This window comes from Hetaerina americana, unplaced genomic scaffold, assembly GCF_022747635.1.
Source record: "Hetaerina americana unplaced genomic scaffold, ioHetAmer1.1.p SCAF_8, whole genome shotgun sequence".
NCBI classification, from domain to species: Eukaryota; Metazoa; Arthropoda; class Insecta; order Odonata; family Calopterygidae; genus Hetaerina; species Hetaerina americana.
The window spans coordinates 28,581,249-28,601,031 of record NW_027287427.1 but is presented as its reverse complement, the minus strand read 5'-3'; the positions used below and the strand labels follow the sequence as shown (position 1 = coordinate 28,601,031).

The window sequence follows — 19,783 nt, the reverse complement described above, 5'->3', positions numbered from 1 at the left end:
CATAGTTTGAGTTTTAATTATTGTGCCACTATCAATAACTGTTCTATTCTCTTTATCATCCCTTCCATGGGAATACATACAGCTAACTTATTAATCATTTGTGCAACTCTCATATCACCAAAAACTAGCTCCATTTTATCACTTAAGTTAAGTAATTGGTATACAAGGTGCGTTCCGAAAGTAATGCAATTATTTTTAACGTTATTAATTGAACAGATTTGGGCAAACACTTAAAATTCTTCAAAGCACTGCCCTTGGGCCTCAACACATTTTTTCCAGTTACTCTGCCATGAATGGTACGTGCCCTGGAAGGCATCTTCGGGGACCTCTCGCAAGGCCTTTGTCATGGCTGATTGGATCTCTTCTATGAATGAAAAACGGGTTCCTTTCAGGGCTGCCTTAATCTGAGGGAACAAAAAGAAATCTGCTGGGGTGATGTCAGGACTATAGGGGGGTGGAGCAGCATTGGCACCTGGTGTTTGGCCAGGAACTCATTGACTCGTAGCACGTTGTGACAAACACCTTGGACATGAACTTGGCGCACACTTTCCTCATCACTAAATCTTCAGTAACAATGCAAAACACAACAATAGATGACAAGTTCAGTTCAATAGAAACCATCTTGATACTCAATCGACGGTCAGAGTCCAAAAATTGTCGAACACGATCCACATTATGTTGTCGGTTTTGCTGGTTGACAGTCACCCACAGCATTGTTCATTGTGAACCTCTTCCCAGCTCTCCTTAAAGGCCTTTAAGCACCTTGAAACTTTTTAATAGGACAGAGCAGAGTCCCTGTAAGCCAGCAGCGTGGGAAATACAATTGCATAACTTTCAGAATGCACCCTGTATAAGAAATCTACAGTCTAGAGTAGAATTTTGATGGATTCAGGCACCTTGCATGTGTGTCACACATTTAAATCCTGCCTGAAATGATGCACAAAAACACTTAAACCAGATAGTACAATTTTCAATAAATCTTGCTTTAGCTCTACATACTTTCTAGCGTCTTAATTTCATCCAAATTAACTATTTTTTATCAATCAATCTCACCTCATATTCAACCCTTTATCACAATCTTTTCTCTTTCACTGCCTGCCTATTATATTGGCTGCTTCCACTTGTCATGCCTTCTTTGAGCTTCCCCCAATAACATTCTTTCTTTTCCCACCATGAAAAGCATTTCATTTCTTTTCCTTTCCGTCTCTTACATTTCCTCCATTCTTCACCACATGTTGCTTCCATAAACTCTGCTTACCATTTAACCACACTGATCAAATTTTGGATCCATTTAAAAGTATGTTCCATGGCGAAGATTTCACTAATCTTTTACTTATATCCTTACTCCAGGTCCTTGTCAGCAGCTCTAATTTTTGCAAAAGCTTCTTTACCCAATTCTACCTTTAAAATTGTTATTATGTCCATGTCAGTTTAAACCACTGGTTAAATAAGTAGAGTAACGTGTTCTACCAGGTAAATTTACTCCCTCCAGATTTTATGTTGTACTTAGCCTTCCTACTTCTTGAGAACCTCATAACCTTCATTTTCTTATGATATATTCTTATCCTATACATTTCTCAGTCATTCTGTTATGGGAAATGATTTCAATGCCTTTACAGCCTGGAAAGCTAAATAATGGCCATCTACAAGCCTGTATTGATTAGTGCTCACCTATTTTCATTCCTTCTTCCAGCCCTTTCCGTGCTTTTCTCACCATATTCTCTGCATATATGCTGAAAAATATCAGTCACAATGGAAAACAGTCTTAAATCTCTGCCTAACACTGCCCATCCTGAGTCTCCATCCTCTGTCTGCACTTTTGCAGTTTCACATGTATTCAGGTTTTTGGTAAGCCTCTTATCCCTCAAGTTCATATCCATCTAATGCAACACATTCATTAATTTTGTTCAATGCACTCTATTGAATGCCTCCTCAAAATCCACAAAATATACAAATACACTCTGGTCCAGTAACCTCATTACTGCGAAGGTATCGTCTATGCCCATCTTTTTTCTTAAACTTAACTCATTTTTCTCTAAGTTGTTGGCTATCTTCTCTATCATTTGTTAATGTTCCTAATTACTACCTTTTCTGCACGAGAAATCATAGTCCTATATACAGGAAAATTCACTTGTATGTGATTAATATAGCACTCGCCTATTGTGGCATCCTTTTTTAGGTGATGGAATTATCACTGATCTGTTGAAATCTTTTCTCCAAATTTCCCCAGTGGTTATATTAATATTTTTCACACAAGTTATATATTTTGTATTTACAAATTTGAATTATTTTGGGAGAGTGGTCACTGATTTTGGAAAAGCAACTAAAATTTTGTAATTGTCTACTATAATTGGTCAAGGCTTAAAACTAGGATGACACCAGTTAAGCAAAGATAAATTTTGTCACTCATGGAAACTTATTTTCCATCTTGACCATTTATTTTCTTTATGCAGCATGAGGAAACGTCTGAGTTTTTTATTCATGGTACTTGAATTATGAGCCTTCAAATTTATATACATATACAAATTGAAATAATAATCAGAAAACTATATCTGTCAAATTCATTGTGACCTGATCCTTTAACTTGGTTGTCCCGCTCACTTTTACCTCACAGCAACTCAAAATCTTCCTGATACACTGAAACATTTCCCTTGTAATATTAATTTCGTAATATGAATAACAAATAGAAAATGCAATGCTGTGTCAATCATCATCACCAACCAAAAATACTATTCTAAGTAACTAATCTGTAAGCATAAAATGGGAATCTTGGGAGGTTTCAACAGAATGTACCTATCGGTTATTGAGAAGAAAAACATCTTGATGCAAAATGGACAAGGTAATGTTTTTTGCATTCATTACATGATGATTACCATTATTTCATTCTTATATATGTATGAAGGGTAGTCACCAAAAAAGTACCTGGTGCCACTAAAAATAGCTTTTCTAAATTTTTAATTAAAATTTAAAGTATCAATAAGGTACATTTTTAAAGATAAATTAATTAGTTAAATTTACGATCAGATTATAGTTATTATTGATTGAATTTCAAACATGGGGCAATGTAATAAGTTCAAAGTGAGTAAACATCATTCGACTGTTTTTTACACATAAGTATTTTAACAGAAGTAAATATATTTTTATGCAAATTGTTAAAATTAGGCTTAGCGATAAATTAGGTTATTTCTACCGATTAGAAATTAAGGGCGTTATTGGTTGCATTTTACAGTAAATGATAATTGGAACACCCGACTTTGAAACTTTCAGTTTTGGTAATAAGAGTGTTCCAACTACAAAAGCAGGCAAAAATTGTGCCATAATTATGATAATGAATGCAAATAGCGAGAATGAAATTGAAAATTACTTAAATATAATTATTACATTTTGCAAACCATGTATGCATTACGATTAATGGTTACATTATTCTAAATTTTACAGTTACAGGTAAACAAACCTAATATATAATAGCGACTGGTAGCTCAATTACCTGGTGTGTGTTTTGAAGGATCTTTAGCGATGAGCATCGGAAAATGAATTGAAGTGTAAGGACTAAATTTCGAACTGGTGACTTCGGCCATTTTGATTAATGACCTGTACAATAAATCCAAAGTTATTGTTAAGGTTTGTCGCAGTACCTGAACAATAGTAGGTTTTTTCAATCAATCAGTATTTTAACTGGGCATTTTCAGTAAGAAATTCAGTCAACAGTTTAAAATTGGTCACAATCGTTATCATAGAAGAAAATTCATCATTCATTAGGGTATTAGCGACCACTACACTAAATTATTATTTTGATACATTAAAAAATTACTTACCACATAATTAATTAACAATTTCTTGATGCAATATGCATAATATTACATTGAAAATATGAGTGAGACTAAACGAAATCAGATTTTCGAAATGAAACGCAGCACTTTTATGCACCAAATAAACCGCCACAACATGCTTACTACGCTATTAAAGGTAGCATCCTCTGTATATCAAGATTGAAACTTTGACCGTCACACAAGCATGCTCTGAGGCGCAAATGGGTACCCTCCAGCCACCTACCGGCAAAATGTGTACTATGTGTATCAAGTACTTGTTCAGACAAAATAATTCGATTTTGCGAATTGTCTTAGATAAAGAGATGTAGGAATGGTGTACTATTTTGATGTGTCGTAAAGGATTTGTCATCATTTTTTGGGATCCTATTCCTTTCTATTTGGTCTGTTGAACTTAAATAATAACGCTCTGGGGTATATCACCGGCGAAAATCTATACGGCCTAAACTATACTTTTCTTCTAAAACTTTTACGGCTGAAATGTTATCATCTCTTACTATAAAATAATTTGATTTCATTGTACTCCCTGTTCCATTATTTTAAAATGTCCTTTCAACTGACTCGACATTCCGCAACTATTGGCATTGCTACATTGGCGGCGGTTTCGGTTGCAATTGCTGGGTTGACAACTTGGTGGAGGAAAAAACAGGCAAGAGGCATTATTCCATCGAAATGGAAGCGTGTCGGAGAAATAATAGATATCTACTGCTTCCCAGTCAAGTCATGCGGTGTGATACGTCTGGACGCAGGCCAATGCACAACTCTAGGTCTGCAAAGTGGGATGCTACGTGATAGGTAATAATACCGACAGTATTTCTTTGTCGTGAAATTGACGCATGAATATGCCAACAAAATGATGCTGCACTGCAACACACGACCTTCAATAAAATGATCCCCTCTCTTCCATGCAGAGTGTTTATGGTTACGGACTTGAAAAGAAATTTCGTAACTGGACGAGCATATCCGAAGATGTTACAAATACGTCCTAGTGTAAACGAGGCAATACTAACACTTGAAGCCCCTGGAATGCTTAGTGTTAGCATTGACATGAAGATGCTTACTGGAGGAAAGTTAATCATAGCTAAGTAAGTAAAACTCAACTTATCAGATCACCGTATTGGATTCATATTTGAGGTATAAAGTCTTGGGAATTCAATCGGGACTGGAAGATTCATGCTACATATTTTCCTTAAATGACATTCATTATCGGAAAGACAAAACACGAGGTTATGATTTAGCTTCTATAGTTTTTATTTCCTATTCTATCAGGGTTTGGGGCCAATCTGTCAAGGCAGTTGATTGTGGTGAGGAGGTAGCTACGTGGTTTTCACGTTGCTTACTCGGTGAGGACTCGGGACTTCGGTTGGTTTACTTTCCTTTTTCAGCTCCTGGTCGCCCTGTACGTCCAAAAAATGCTGTGTTTGAAACAATACTAGAAGAAGACACGGTAAGGAAATGTTTTCACATAAGGGGAGTTGTGTTGCCTGCATCTTAATTAAGTTGGATATTATCAATTGAGATTATTCATATATGCTTCACCGTTTAAAAAATGTATATCATCTAAGAAAATTACTAGGAAGCTCCATTCTTGTTAATATTGAAAAAGTAACTTAATGAAGATTCGAACTATATATTAGTCTCTCCCTGCTGGATCAGCAGGAGCTGAACATTTTTAATATGATGTACAAAGAGTTTTTTAATCAAGTGAAAATTATTGTTGAATAACAAAAGTCAAGAACCTGCCATAGTGAATATGCTATGTTGACTGGATCCAAAAGAATTGAGCAGGAAATATTCATTCCCAATGGATACTATCTAAGGCTAAAATTCTAGCGGGATCTCCCGAGATTTTCCCAGTGTCCTATGAGATATGATCCTGCTAGTGACCTTATCTAGCTGGACCTTACTAGACCCTGCTAAGTATTCCAGCTAGATACCAGGATAATATACTCTTCCATTTTTCCTTCTCTATGAAGGATGTTATTTCTAATGATATGTTGAACTGTGTTCGAATTGCTGGCTACTGGGATTCATACTTTGTCCGCCTTCGAATAGGTTCTGATCTCCTTGTGAATCTCATTACCTTCATCATCATTAGGTATCACATTATTTAATATTCCTGATAGGGATTTCGAAGCAGTCCCCAATCAGCTAGTAAAATCATTAAATTAGGCATTGGTGTGCTCAGTTTATCACTGGATAATGTTAATATAAAGCCTCAATGAATAGAGTGGTTTGAGGCATCACTTTGTGGAAGCGATTCATATTGGAAAGGAAAATACTTTGTTCTTCCGCGTACATTTTATTATGCACGGCATAAGTGTCGACTTACAAAGCCCTGACCTTATGATGACTTTGTCAGTTGAAACCTAAGTGCTGCATAATAAAATGTATGTGGAAGAACTAAGTATTGTCTTTTCTGATATAAAGACTCAGTTATCCTTCTTAAGTTTTTACAGGCAAATATTCTTCATTGTTTTTTTTGTTTTATAATATCATGGTTCACCTGTGCTTGAAAATACAATTGACTTATTGTGTGTTTCTATAAACTGTGGTCTTATGTACACTTCATGTACCTCATTATATCTTAAATTCCTACTCTGTTGATTAATTGTTATTGATCTCTATCATTACAGCACTCTTGCCTGATGGGTTCATCCCTAGGGGTATTTAATCCTTTACCACCTCTTGATTACTTATGTGGATTTATTAGCTTTTGGTTTAATATTTGCAGTAGTTTTTTTTTCTCTACATAATTCATCTGCATTGTTTTATACGTGACACTGGCGGGAGTTTCTTTGTGGACTCAGTATATTATAACAATATATAAATAATTGAAATGAAATTATTAACTTGGTAATTCCACAAACTTTATTTATAGACACAACCCAGGCTTCAATGTCATCAATCGTCACCTGATTATTACGTTCAACATCGAAACCTGGTTCATGTTTTTGAAAAAATTGTGTGGAATTACTAAGTCAATAATTTCATTTAACTTCAATATGTTATGCAAATTCCATAAAGTTATGCCGGAGACAACAAAATATATGAATAAACTTGGTGAGGATCCACACAGCCTTGGCAAATATTACTATGCACTTTTCCAGAGAGTCTGTTAGATTTGGATTTTATAATAATAACAGCCTGGCCACCTGTTTCCAGGGCGAGTGTGATCCTTTAGAAAACTCAGGCATATACAAGCTCACATGTAATGACTGTGATTTACAGAGGACAATCATGCAGAAACTTCAAGGAGAGAGCATAAGAAACCACACCTCTTACACAACCAGTCTGAAAATTTCACTCTTTTAGGTGTTAAATTGACCACATGTCCTGAAGTGTCTTCATTCCATTTGCCTGCCTCTTGGGAGGAAAATTTGCTCATCTCCGCAGCCTAGAGCAAATAGAAATCATTGTACAATGGCAAAAGCGTGAACATTTGATGAATAATGCCATCTTCCATGGACACTCCCCTTTTTCTAATATCCCAATGTTTTCTTCCTTGCAACCCCTATGCTGCCTTATCCGACTCCCCTCACCCTCTCCACTCCAGCTCTCACCCTGATTTTCCCCCATTCATTTTTATCACTACACATATATAACTGCTCTAAATTTGTTTATGATTTAATTTTTACTGATGATGCCTTAAAAGGCAAAACTAATTTTATTCTTCCATTATTAAACAACCTTTGGATCCTAAAAACATGTATTTTAATTTTGTGACTGCATTTCTGTGTCTTCCAACTGGCAGTAACCAAATTATGCCACCTTTTCACGCTCTTTCCTATCAACTCTGCCATCTATTCCATAGTGACTCATTACATGATTAAGTTGTCAGTCGTCAATCACTAATTCCTATGCTACCATGGTTTTCCCAGTTAACTAAGGAATTTTTATAACTTCAATGTACTTTTTGTGTGTCTATATTATAGATTATGATCCAAAGGATCAATTAGTTACTAATTTTATTATTACTTGGTGAACAGTGGATTGTGCATTCCATTGCTTAGTGAGACATTTGTTTTTATTACTCATAAACAATGAACATAGCCATGAGTACAGTTTATTTTAGATACGTAGATCCTAAGAAAAAGTAAAATACACTTTTTCTATCTGTAGTAAGGGTATACTAGGTGTCCCTCTTGGCATTACAGTTGAATAGTAATGTAATATTTCTCACTCCATCGTATCTACTGTAATAGGTAACAGATTCCTCCAATCATTACGGCAACTATGTTTAGTTTTAACTATGTTAATATTTAGTGGTTTTGACTAATTTATTGACCATTTCAATATTTTTCCAGCCAATATTTGTTAAAGTGATATACCACTGTACATATTTCTTTATTAAATTGATCTAGCTTCATCACTTATAAAATTAGCTATGGTTATGCATAGGTATCAAATATTCCCACGGTAGAAAATGTGATCTCATTCTCCCTAACAAACTTGACCATGCTGTTCACCTCACTTATTGCGACAACACTACCTGACAAATCACTGGAATGACAGTACTATACTAGTTCCAGAATTCCCCAATCATATCAGTCCTCTAAGGAAATAAAATAGGCCACTTGCTCAGTTTCAATTGTTTGTCACTTGTCATTTTCTCTCACTCTCACTGTGCATTTATTTTCTTGAATGCACAATGAACCAGAATAATTTTAGCAAATTCAATTATTTTTTTCCGATCCATTCTAGGGATCCCTAACTGATGAAACATCATTTTCCCTGCTTTCTGAATCATCTGTTGCTGATTTGAATCGTAGACTGGAAAAAGAAGTGACAGCTTTGCAGTTCCGCCCAAATTTTGTTGTCCGTGGCACATACTCACCATATGAGGAAGAGAATTGGGAATGGATTCAAATTGGCGAAGCTGTATTTCGCAACATCAGACCATGTACCAGGTAATCAGTCAAATTCATGAGAGGCTCAGTTTTCCAAATGATTACTGTCATGATGGGATCAAATTCATTTGGTGATCAGTGTAATGGCTTCCCCTGCCAGTAAATTAACTAGAGTTAAATCTTGAAAGAGTTTATTTTTTACTCCAATCAATATTTTTGGAATGTATTCAGGAAAATTATGCAACATTTCTTCAAAATCATCTCACTAAATCCAAAACTAAACATATATATACACATGCATGTACCTAAACATACATATGCATGTACACACACTCATGTGTGTATATATTTTGAAGATGTATAATCAATCACTGAGCATCCTGTAACTCATCCTCCCTGTCTGCCTCTCTCCCAGTAACCTCAGCAAGCAGCTACCCACAGCAAAACTTTTGGTTATTATTACAGGTTATTGTTACAATGTACCTGTTATTTCCTCCCATCCCTCTAAAGCCACACCTTCCAATTAAGGGCAGTAGAATCATCTTATATTTGGCTATTTAAATCCTTCCAAACTCCCGGGTTAAACGTATCCCATTAGCTAACACCTTCCATTCCTGTTTCCTCAATAACCAACCATGCAATGCATGCTGCTCCGTTTACCATTCCCCCTACCCACAATATACCCCCTTCTCTGTCCCCAAAATCTCCCCATCAGTTACTCCCCTTACTTGGATGAAATTTATTTATTTATAATTATTTCATCTCGTTATTTTACCAGTAAAATATAAGATATGTCATACAAACAAAAAATGTACGTACATGGCTATAATAAAAAGTAAATGGTTACAGCTTGTCATACCTTGACGAAAATTACTTATTGAGGTCAGAAAAGCAACTCTTTATTAAAAAAGATTTTGGCCTAGATTTAAACACCTGATATGATCCACCTATCATTTATGCCTACTGGTTAATGGTTATAAAATTTAATGTCCTCATAAAGGGGTCCTTTTCAGTAATTCATTTTTGGTGACTGGGAAAATAGAAATAAGTGGATACATGATTTTTACATTGAGTCAGCATGATTCATAAGGGACTGGGCCTGTTTTTAGGTATGGGGTATGTTTATGAAGTAAGTATTCATAAAGTTAGCTAAGCATTATGGATTGGAGATTTGGTCACCATTTTTATATTTTAGCATTAAGTTTTCCATACTTTCCACACCATTTCTTTACGTTTCCCCTTTTTACAAAATTCCACATAGCTCTTGTTTTATTTTTGGTATTTGCAAGAAAATAATTATTGCTAGCTTTATTGGAATTTTTTAAAAGGTTAGGGTGCTCTTTCTTGGCCATCTTGTAGTCAATATCAAGGATGAGAACATCCCTTAAATCTCTTATCCTACCTAACTCTTTGAGTTTTTTGCCAGATGCTTTAACTTCATTTGTTACCGAAAATGTTCTACTAGCTTTTTTTGAAAGCTTTCAAATACTGGTTTAATATTTCCGAGCAATAATTTGTATTTTTCGTGCACACATGTTAAGTTATACAAATTAACCCAAGACACTTTTGATAGTACTATATATCACAAAAGTTTTCAAATTTTTCTTTGGTGTGAAATCTTTTATAAACTTTTGGGGTTGCCATAACTTGAGGAGTCCCTGCCACCAGTTGGGCATAGTGATCTGATAGATTTAGATCAGTTACAGAAACATCAACTTTGTCAGCCAATTTTTTTGTTATTAATTATATAATGAATATTGATAGCCATCATTTTAGTTTGTCATGTAGGCAAGTTTATCAAAGATATTTAACCATAAAATTCTAATAGGTGGCTCAGCTTGAGCAAAACTTTGCTTTGAATTAATGTATGAATATTAAGATCACCGCAGATAATGTAGTTTTTGTTCTTTTTTGTGATGAACTTAAATAGTTAATCGAAAATTTCAAAAAAATTCATCTAAATTTCCACTTAGGGATCTGTACCAACAGATTACATAAGTATTTCCCACTGATACATCTAGTTTGACCTGATCAGCTTCTAAGTCTAAGGTTATACTTCTAATACTTGGGATATTTTGGTGGAACATGGAAATGAAATGGTTTTATGACATTTAAAATGAGAGTTCTGCGGAATTATGTGTTCACAATTGAATTTTCATGGGAAACACGAACATTTTATTTGAGAATGTTCCCTCTGGTGGTAGCTTGAATTTGGTTATTTAAATCCTTCGAACATGCCAGATCAAACCTTTCCCATTAGCTAACACCTTCCTCTCCTGTTCCCTCAGCATCCATTTGCCCATACTATACGCCCCTGCTTATCCTTATCCCCCCCAATATCCCCTCTTTTCCTGATCTTCCTCTCAGTTACACCTTTTGCCCTGATGAAGGTGGTTGGGATCACCAAAATACATTTGTACAAGTACAGTGAGTGTTACAAAAAAAATTTTTTAATTAATTTTTTGTGAAGTTTAGCAGGTCAAAAAAATTGTCCTCTTCCACCATTCCCTATTTATTGAATCACCCAATGGTCTGCCTGTTTGCTTATTTTTCCCATTATCTTTTTTTTAACAGGTGTGTGTTGACCACTGTTGACCCATTTTCAGGGAAGAAGGCGGATGATATGCAGCCTCTGAAGGAATTAAGGAGGTACGTACTATACATAATGTGAATTCTGTTATGTTGCCAAAACTGAGTTATCACTTTTTGTTAAAATCTCTTTCAGTTACAAACTGATCATGGATGAAAAAATTCGGCAATACATTGGTGAATCTCCTGTCATGGGCATACACTTGGGATTGCGTAAGCATGGCATGGTAAAGGTTGGAGACCCTGTGCTTGCTGGAATTAGTTAAAGCTTCATCCATGGCCTTAGAAAAAAAAGAATATACATAGAGAGCTTTATATTTTAGGTGGATATATTTTTGTAGGAATTTATCAACGCTAATATTTAGATTAATAGCACATTGGAGTACATGTTAATCTTTTGCTGATCTTTATTTCCATAGATATTTTACTTATAAGTGGAATTGTCAAGAAAGATGTTTTCTAGAATTTTATACCTTAGATCAGTGCTTCCCAAAATTTGTGTCATGACTCCAGGGGAAGGGATGTGCAGAAGCTGTGAATGCCATGGGAGAAGCCAAAAGCTTAAAAGAAATTTGAAAGGAGAATCTTATATTTATTATTACTCTGTGACAAATTGTTTAACAATTTGCAAAATTGATCGCTACCTCTTGAAAGCTTTTTCTTGACTGTTATATAAGTCACTGAATTTATCTAACAACGAACATTATATTATTTATGAAAAAATACATTCTATTTTAAATTCTAGTCCATTTCCCAATTTTGTATTTTGTATGGATCGTTTGTTTTTAAAAACTAAATTAAGAGGCATTTTGTGGGTGTATGAAATTTCCTTATGGATGAGAAAGGCAACAAACAAATTTTGGGGATCCCTGTAATTGATGTAAATGCTAGAACATGTGCTTACTCACAGATGTAATCATTAGCCTTTGATAAGGTGTGACATAGTGTCACCCAGCAGTGATAATTACAATAGCTCAAATTATACTTGAATTATATAGGTAATTCAAAATTGGTGCTTAGCGTGTGAATGTAGCCAAAGCTAGTTGTCAATTATCTCACACATGTTATTATGTGATTATCTACTTTCCAGTCTTATGTAGGCTGTACTTTAGCCAGTATTTAATTGAAATTGCTGCACAATATTTTTACCCCTTTTGTTTGGGGAAAGTCGTGTGAATCTTTGTTAAATGTGATTGCAGACATAATGGATATAGTAGAAAGTAGTAATTGCAAAGTTGATACTAGACACTCTTAGTGCAAATATTTGCAACATTTTCTAAGATCACAAATATGCACAATTTGGAAATGATTTTCTATTTGGGTGTGGGAGTCAATGGACTTTCCACAATTTGCTAGTAGGGTGATAGGAAATTATACATTATGTAATGTAAGTTCTTATGTTTGAAACTGCCCACCTGGTGCAGATTAGGTTATTATGGGGAATTAAAGAACCTATCCATGCTTGCAGGTGTACTGAGAAAAATGTAACAGTCAAATCCTTCATTTTAAAATCTATCACTTGAATATTCAGGGTTCCTTTCATGGGTTAACATTTTGTATTTACTGGCATATAAGGTAGGAACAATTTCAATCTTAAATGCATATTCTTGAAAAATAAAATTACATTTTTTCCCTTTTGCATAGATGTTATTCATAGTATGGAACTCATTAATTTCTAAGCCTCAAGCTGATTCATGTTACTGCAAACACTAAAAACATATTACAAGAAAATTATTTTTGGTTGCATATACATGAGTGAAATTTAAAATCAAATCATCTATATGTTTTTACGCAGAGAATTTGAAAGAGTGCACTTTCACTACACATAAGGAGTTTTAAAAATTAAATTGAGAAAACATAAGGTAATAAATGAAATTGTTTAACTAGAAAATGAGGAAGTTGCAACCATTTTTATCAATTTTCCAACCCAATAAAGCCATCATTATAGTAACCTAATTAATTCTATTCATTATCAACTTCTTACCCATTAAATCCTCAGGGTTGTTTCAACATTTGTGTCTGCGGATGTCCCAATTTTTAAACGACCGTACAACTCTCTCAATTGATGCTTTATTCCAAGCATTCCTAATGTTTTGGCAAACCTGGGCTACTGTGTGTCTCTCGATATGGCCCAGTGATGCTGTGCTGTAGGTACATTTCCCATACAATTCTTGTTGTATACCCCTTCAACTGCTTGCTTATCAAAACAGCAGTTCACCATTTATTCTTCTGTGTGTTAGAACTAATTGTTTTGTTCATCCTCTACTCTGTTCTTAAGTGCATTTAGACTACATCTTTTATAGACAAGAAATCATGGCACACGAAACCAGCCCTTAGCATATGACATGTTCTCCATGTACAAAATTTATGGTGGAATATTTTCCTTTAACATATTAATAATGATGATATTATCAGTAGCAAATCAGTAGTGCAGTAAACTGAGATACTTTGTAGCTGGACATTTTAATGGTCACAGTTTCACCACCTTTGCCAATAATTGTCTTGTTAGATGGTACATAGTGGAATTCAAGCCATGCTTGCTGTTTATTCGACTTTAGATTGATTTTATATATTTTACACAATATATTAGTGAAATAAAAGAAATATTTGGTTCTCATTCCCTTCAGGTATTTCCTTTCTATTTTTGTTCTTGAAGCTCGGTTATGACTCTCCGTGAAACCATATTATCAGTAAAAACACTATGCTCTTTTTCAGCAGCCATTATTGTTTCGCTAAAAAATGCTTATATTTGCTGTCACTTCAACACCTTAGCTCCTCTAACATGAAACTTTGTCTTCATACTGTTTATCTGTATATTCATTTAGGTTGTATATTGACTTTCTTGATTGTTTCAGTTTCTTACCCAGTCAAGAACATTTTTTTGATTTCGGGATGCCACAGCATATTTTGAAGTAGCTCAGTTCCCATGCTCCTTATTGCTGCTGATTTTTATGCAATTGGGTAGGCATGCCTTTCTGCTGATCCCACCATAATATTATCTGATAAGTATCAATATGAATGTAATGCTGTTTATTTAAATATGCAAGTGATTTACTGAACAATGATTAATGATACTGACAATAATAACCTTAATAAATACATAATTTTCTTGCCAGCATGAAGTTTAGAAGTAGTTAGGAGTTCACCTCTAAGGGGCCTAATTTGTTCTGTCCTCTCTGACAACGTAGAGCAGCCCATCTTCTGTTTTCAGAAAGCTCTCATTTTTAATATGCAAATAGCCAGTTCACCATAATTTTGGGTGAATAAAAGGCTATTTAGTATTGCCTTAGATAATAGCTAATGACAATTTTAAATTCTAAATTAATCTCTGAACCAGTTTTTAAAAACTAATTTGGAGTTAAGATTACCGGCACGATATCTTTGGAACCACTGCTCGCTAAAAGCCAAAAGGTTAAACATGAGCTTACCTTGAGGTGGAAGGTGATTTTTATGTGACAGTTTTGGGAAAAATGACCGACCTTATATGCCAAAAAATACAGTATTGCAAAATTATTTGCTTGCAAGTATAACCATGTATACATGTTCTTTTGGTGACATGGCTATTATGTCATACTATTATTGAATGAGGGATGCATACAAGGGGAGAGCTACATTTGGCTGTGATCATTCTGCTGTTATCAGGATTTACCGTATTTGACTATACGAATTTTCTATTTTATAGCCTTGACTTAACGATTTTTCTCAACCATTATCCAGGCAATATGTATTTTACAAGAAATTCAAACCATTGGCACTCATATCATAATATCAAAGGTACACTCAATAAAAAAGTGTAATTGGCTTAGCATCTGTTTGCTCTACGCTTTTTATTTCTGTTCAGTAGGTGAGGTTATCAAACATAAGTTTCCAGTGCAGGTAAAAGAGAAAAATAATAATACTATGGTCATATTAATCAGAACCTGTTTCTTGTTTGGCTGATAAGTTATTGTGCTATACTATTTGGAAAACTTACTATACACACTACCCTTTCTCACAGCAAAATGGAATATGTTGATTTAATAGGGTTTAAATCTACTTTAAATAATAAACTTATAATAATAACCTTATCAAGATACATTAAAGAGGGCCCATTATTTGCACAAACAAATTTTCTACTTGTATGCATTAGAGTGCTGTAGAGTATGGGGATGAATGTTAACTATATACATTTCTTATCAAGTGCATTTAGTTGAGGGCTACATACAATAACAAGTCCATTGGTTATTAACATCAGCTATTTTTTTCCTCCAGGTACTTAGGTAAACTGTAATTTAATAATTCAATTCAAGTAATCGATTGAAGTGCCTCTAAAGCTAAAATTTAGCTTGTTGTCCAAGTTTTGAATAGGTACCACAAAAAAGTCAAGGTTTTCTTCTTTTTATTTATCTGTTTACTTTCTATAAATGTGCATGGATGTTTTATTTCATTCATTACTGAAAGATATTTATGGAAGACAACATATACTTCACATCGAGTGTGCCTGTTGAGGTTGTCTAGTGATTAGGAAATTCATAAAATCTATAATTTTGAATTTCCCATCAAAGTTAATGGGAACATGATGAATAAGTGGAATTATGTTGGAATTTTTGAGTGTTTTCAATCACAATTTAACTTTTCTAAATGTTACAGTGTTTTTAATGTGATTTTCGTGCTTGCTTTTCCACCTGTGATTTGTGTCATGTCCAGTGATGGCCCATGTCCACTGAAAAGGCACCACCCATGCCATTAATTCTTTTCGTCATATTTGATCCCTCTCTTCCAATTGCCACACTATGTTGCACTCAAGTAGGCTGCCCTCTAAAATGCTATCATACCCATTTCACAAACAACTCACATTTTAATGCTTTCAAGAGACTCCTAGCTTAGGGATGACGGTAGAAGTTGGCTTTAATTTTCATGTGCACATTATGAGAAATTTTTGTCTCTCTCTGCTTGCAAAATGAAATTAAATAAATGCTTCACAAGGAGCTATGTTTGGAAGGAACAGAATAAAAAATTGTAACCTCCTGTTGCAATACTGAAATGAAAGTTTAAGTACACTGCAAAATAACAACTTTGATGCAGGGCCATTATCCTCCCCTTGTGGAATATTTTTTTGCATTAATAAAATTCAAAATTAATGTTTCTTGTATGCTCAACACTACTTTTGAACACCTTTTTGCCCCTCAAGCATTACATTATTTAGTGTAGGATGCATTGCAGCCACTAAGTTAGCACAAATATTTTAAAATTTAACATAATTTTCAAATTTCTTTGTAAAAAAAATTCATTAAGTTATTTTTGTTCATTTATGAAAATGCATCCTCCCTCCCCTTGAGGTTTTCTAGGCATAGTACTGCTTTGATGCCAGCTCCAGGTTATAGGTTGGAAGAGTGCTAATAATTTATATAGTGTAAGTGTGCTTACCATAATGTCAAGGATAGGCAAATCCCTCCTGATAACATAGCATCAGGTGAAATGAGTCTTTATCTCTTTACGTTTGTGACATCACTTATGGGTGGTGCCAAATTCATGGATGGATAGGTAGATGTGTGACTAGACTGAATGATTGTGTGCATGTCTATAGTATGAGACATTTCTTTTAGGAACACTTTAGAATTTGTCATGAGGAAATGGGCTTTAAGTGTGATATTAAAACCACTAAATAAATACATACTTTATATACAATCAGCAGCTGACCTAACCCTTAGGTTGATGTGGTATGTACAGTAATGTACTGAAAGAGCCACTAGTTCCCAATCCTATGGTGTAAGATTGATTGAATCCAATCCTCTCGATTCTGAGAAACAAAAAGTACATGCGGAATTAAAGGTATAAGTTGAGGAGACAAAATGGAAAATTTGATCATTTTTCGCATGAAGTGCCTGATTTATTCCACTGAATTCAGTGAGGACACACAAGAGGAGCTAAATTTTTCCAACTTTAATTTATTTTAGTCAAATGGTATCGGCAACCAAAATTTAGTATTTTCATTTTTCAAGTGTCAAAAAGACCAAGTTTTTATCTTTAGACTTTATTCTTAGCTTGTAGTAATGAAAAAGTCATCTAGTACTTGAGCATGGGGACCCAGGCAAAGTTCATTCTTGCCTTTATCTTGATTTTAACAAAATCTGTCGGTGTTTTTAGATTATCAGGGAATGTAGAGGGATTTCAGTAGCTGTGTTTGTTATGTAACCTAACATGAAATACCCTCGCCCCAGTGAAGTATGCATTAATTAATACGGTTGCTATTATCAATGTGATTCATGCACTTTGTTGGAATTCTGTATATGGTGATTCTCCTTTTTATATTGCAACGTTTTCTTGTTATTGTAATTACCAGCATGCTCTACTTTAGCTATTGAATACTCTCATAAACATCAATCTTTACGCAAATAAAATTTATCAAAGGAGATATTGGGTTGTTATGAATGAAGCCATATAGCCAGTGGTCAATGGTTTATAAACTTTTTTAAACAATTTAATGGATGATCATGAACTTTTTTTTTACCTTCCCTGAATCCAATATTTCTGTCTCATTGAAATCACCTAACAGCCATAAATTAATCATTTAACTAATTTAGCTGCTAAGCTATCTGCTCTAGCTCTCCTCTGTTTTAATTTGATAAAATGTTGATATGAGTTTTTCAAGTTAAGAAAATGCAAACTGATAATAAAAGAATTTCTAAATAATATACAGATCAGTAGTTCAATGGAACTGAGAACATAATGTTATATGTAGTGTGATGTACGTACAGTTTAATGGGACCAGCTCATTGTTTACTTTATTTCATCATAAGAATATTACTCTCGCTGATTTATTCAAGGAGCTGTTAGAAAATATGTAAAACAAAAGCTCTACATGGTGTAATTTTATAGTCACTTGGATGTTGTGCTGATGAATGCATTGTCTGCTTGCTGGACATTTCCATGATTGCACCCATATTGACGAGAAATAGCCACCAGCAAATAGGAAGAAAATGTTTTGATTTTGTGACATCTAACATTCAAATAAAGGTATCTCCATCATGAGATTTAAAATTAAAATAGGGGAAACTCAAAATTTGTATTATTATTGCGTACTTCTCAAAGCCAGTTGATATGAGAAATATTTCAAAGATCATGCAGCAAACTGGAAGTTAAATAATGCACATTCTTATGCATAATAGAGCTGCCAGTTACACAGTCAGGATTGTAGAACTGTCAAGGGAGCCTGAGAAATGATCACTGAATGCTTGTTGATTGTTAAATTTTACAGAGAAATTTTTGGGTGATATAATGGTTCATAATACCTTAAATAGAGAAGTATTGAAGATTTGAGACATTTATTACATTGGGAGTTCTTTTGTAAATGCGTGATTTTATATCTCCTGTGTATGCCTTGAAAGACATAATACCACTTAAATAGGAAGCTTTTTAGGGAAATCATTTTTAGTGTCAATAGGTAACATTTAAAGGCTGACGAGAAATTACAACGAATTGTAGTGAATGCTTTCAGTATTCTATGACAGATGTTAAATTTTAGGTAATTTCTTTCCTTTACTTAAATCTATTGTTACTGCACTAATATATGTTTCTATCTTTCCACTTTAAATTGTTTGGCCATTTAAACTCTACGCTGCATTTAATTTTACAAAGATATTTTGATTCAATGGACTTAAATTGTAAAAATTGTTTGGTTCATCCGCATGACAGCCCCATTTGGAGAGGGCCATGCATTGAACTGGAAAAACTAATATATTCTCAAAAGTTATGTACTTGAAAATTTTATGCATTATTGTATGTTGGTTGACAAGATTTTTCTCTTGTTGGATGAAATAATTTAATAATTTGTTTCTACATTTCAAAAAATATTTGTACTTGACTTAATCTTTTATTTTTGTAAGAGAAATATTGTTATTATTGGTATTTTTAACATGTTGATAAAATTGAATAAAAATCATTTAATTCAAAATGTGGTCTCATAATTTTTACATTTCCATTTGAAGTTAAGGAAAAATGGTCCTTGTTGATGGTTCAAATATTGTATGAACTTGAACTCACGTCATATTAAGTATATTGATATGTATGCATTGCATTCAGGTAATGTAAATAAATTCGGTTGGAGGAATTGCTAGATTATATTTAGTTTCATAGTATCATCATTCATTCCCATTTAATTTGAATAAAATTTTTACTTACAAAACAGATGCTCTTTTATAATTTTGTTTACGGTTTTGCCAACTAGTGAAGTCCCATAAATCCAAAATTGAGCATGTAGTGTAAAGTGAAATGTGCAATCTAAAATTAATTTACACAAAAATTTATAAATAGAAATATTTCTCCAAATGGAACATGGCTTCTCCCTCAAAGATTGCCCAAGGAATCATTCCTATTACTGACTTCAAAGTTGTCATGTTCTACATCTTTTAAGGATCTGTATTGTACTTTCTACATTCAAGTTCAAGATGAAATGATTTGTTATTTCCAAGGACTATCAGTTTCATAAACTCTTCTCTGACATTTCCATGCTTTACTTTAGAATGCCAGCAGCTACAA

At 34.0% G+C, this 19,783-nt stretch overlaps 1 protein-coding gene across 2 annotated transcripts; it reads left to right on the top strand.

The window, feature by feature from the left end:
• The first annotated feature begins 4,084 nt into the window (after nucleotides 1–4,084).
• LOC139697530 (mitochondrial amidoxime reducing component 2-like) lies at nucleotides 4,085–19,178 on the top strand. Of its 2 annotated transcripts, XM_071596260.1 has the most exons (7): nucleotides 4,085–4,210; nucleotides 4,477–4,622; nucleotides 4,739–4,912; nucleotides 5,097–5,274; nucleotides 8,532–8,737; nucleotides 11,252–11,326; nucleotides 11,403–19,178. In XM_071596260.1, the coding sequence occupies exons 1-7, from the start codon at nucleotides 4,157–4,159 to the stop codon at nucleotides 11,530–11,532; spliced, it is 963 nt and encodes a 320-aa protein (XP_071452361.1). In that variant the 5' UTR covers nucleotides 4,085–4,156; the 3' UTR covers nucleotides 11,533–19,178. The 2 variants fall into 2 exon arrangements, with proteins under 2 accessions (XP_071452361.1, XP_071452360.1); XM_071596259.1 differs by having other exon boundaries at nucleotides 4,108–4,622.
• Nucleotides 19,179–19,783: the final 605 nt, after the last annotated feature.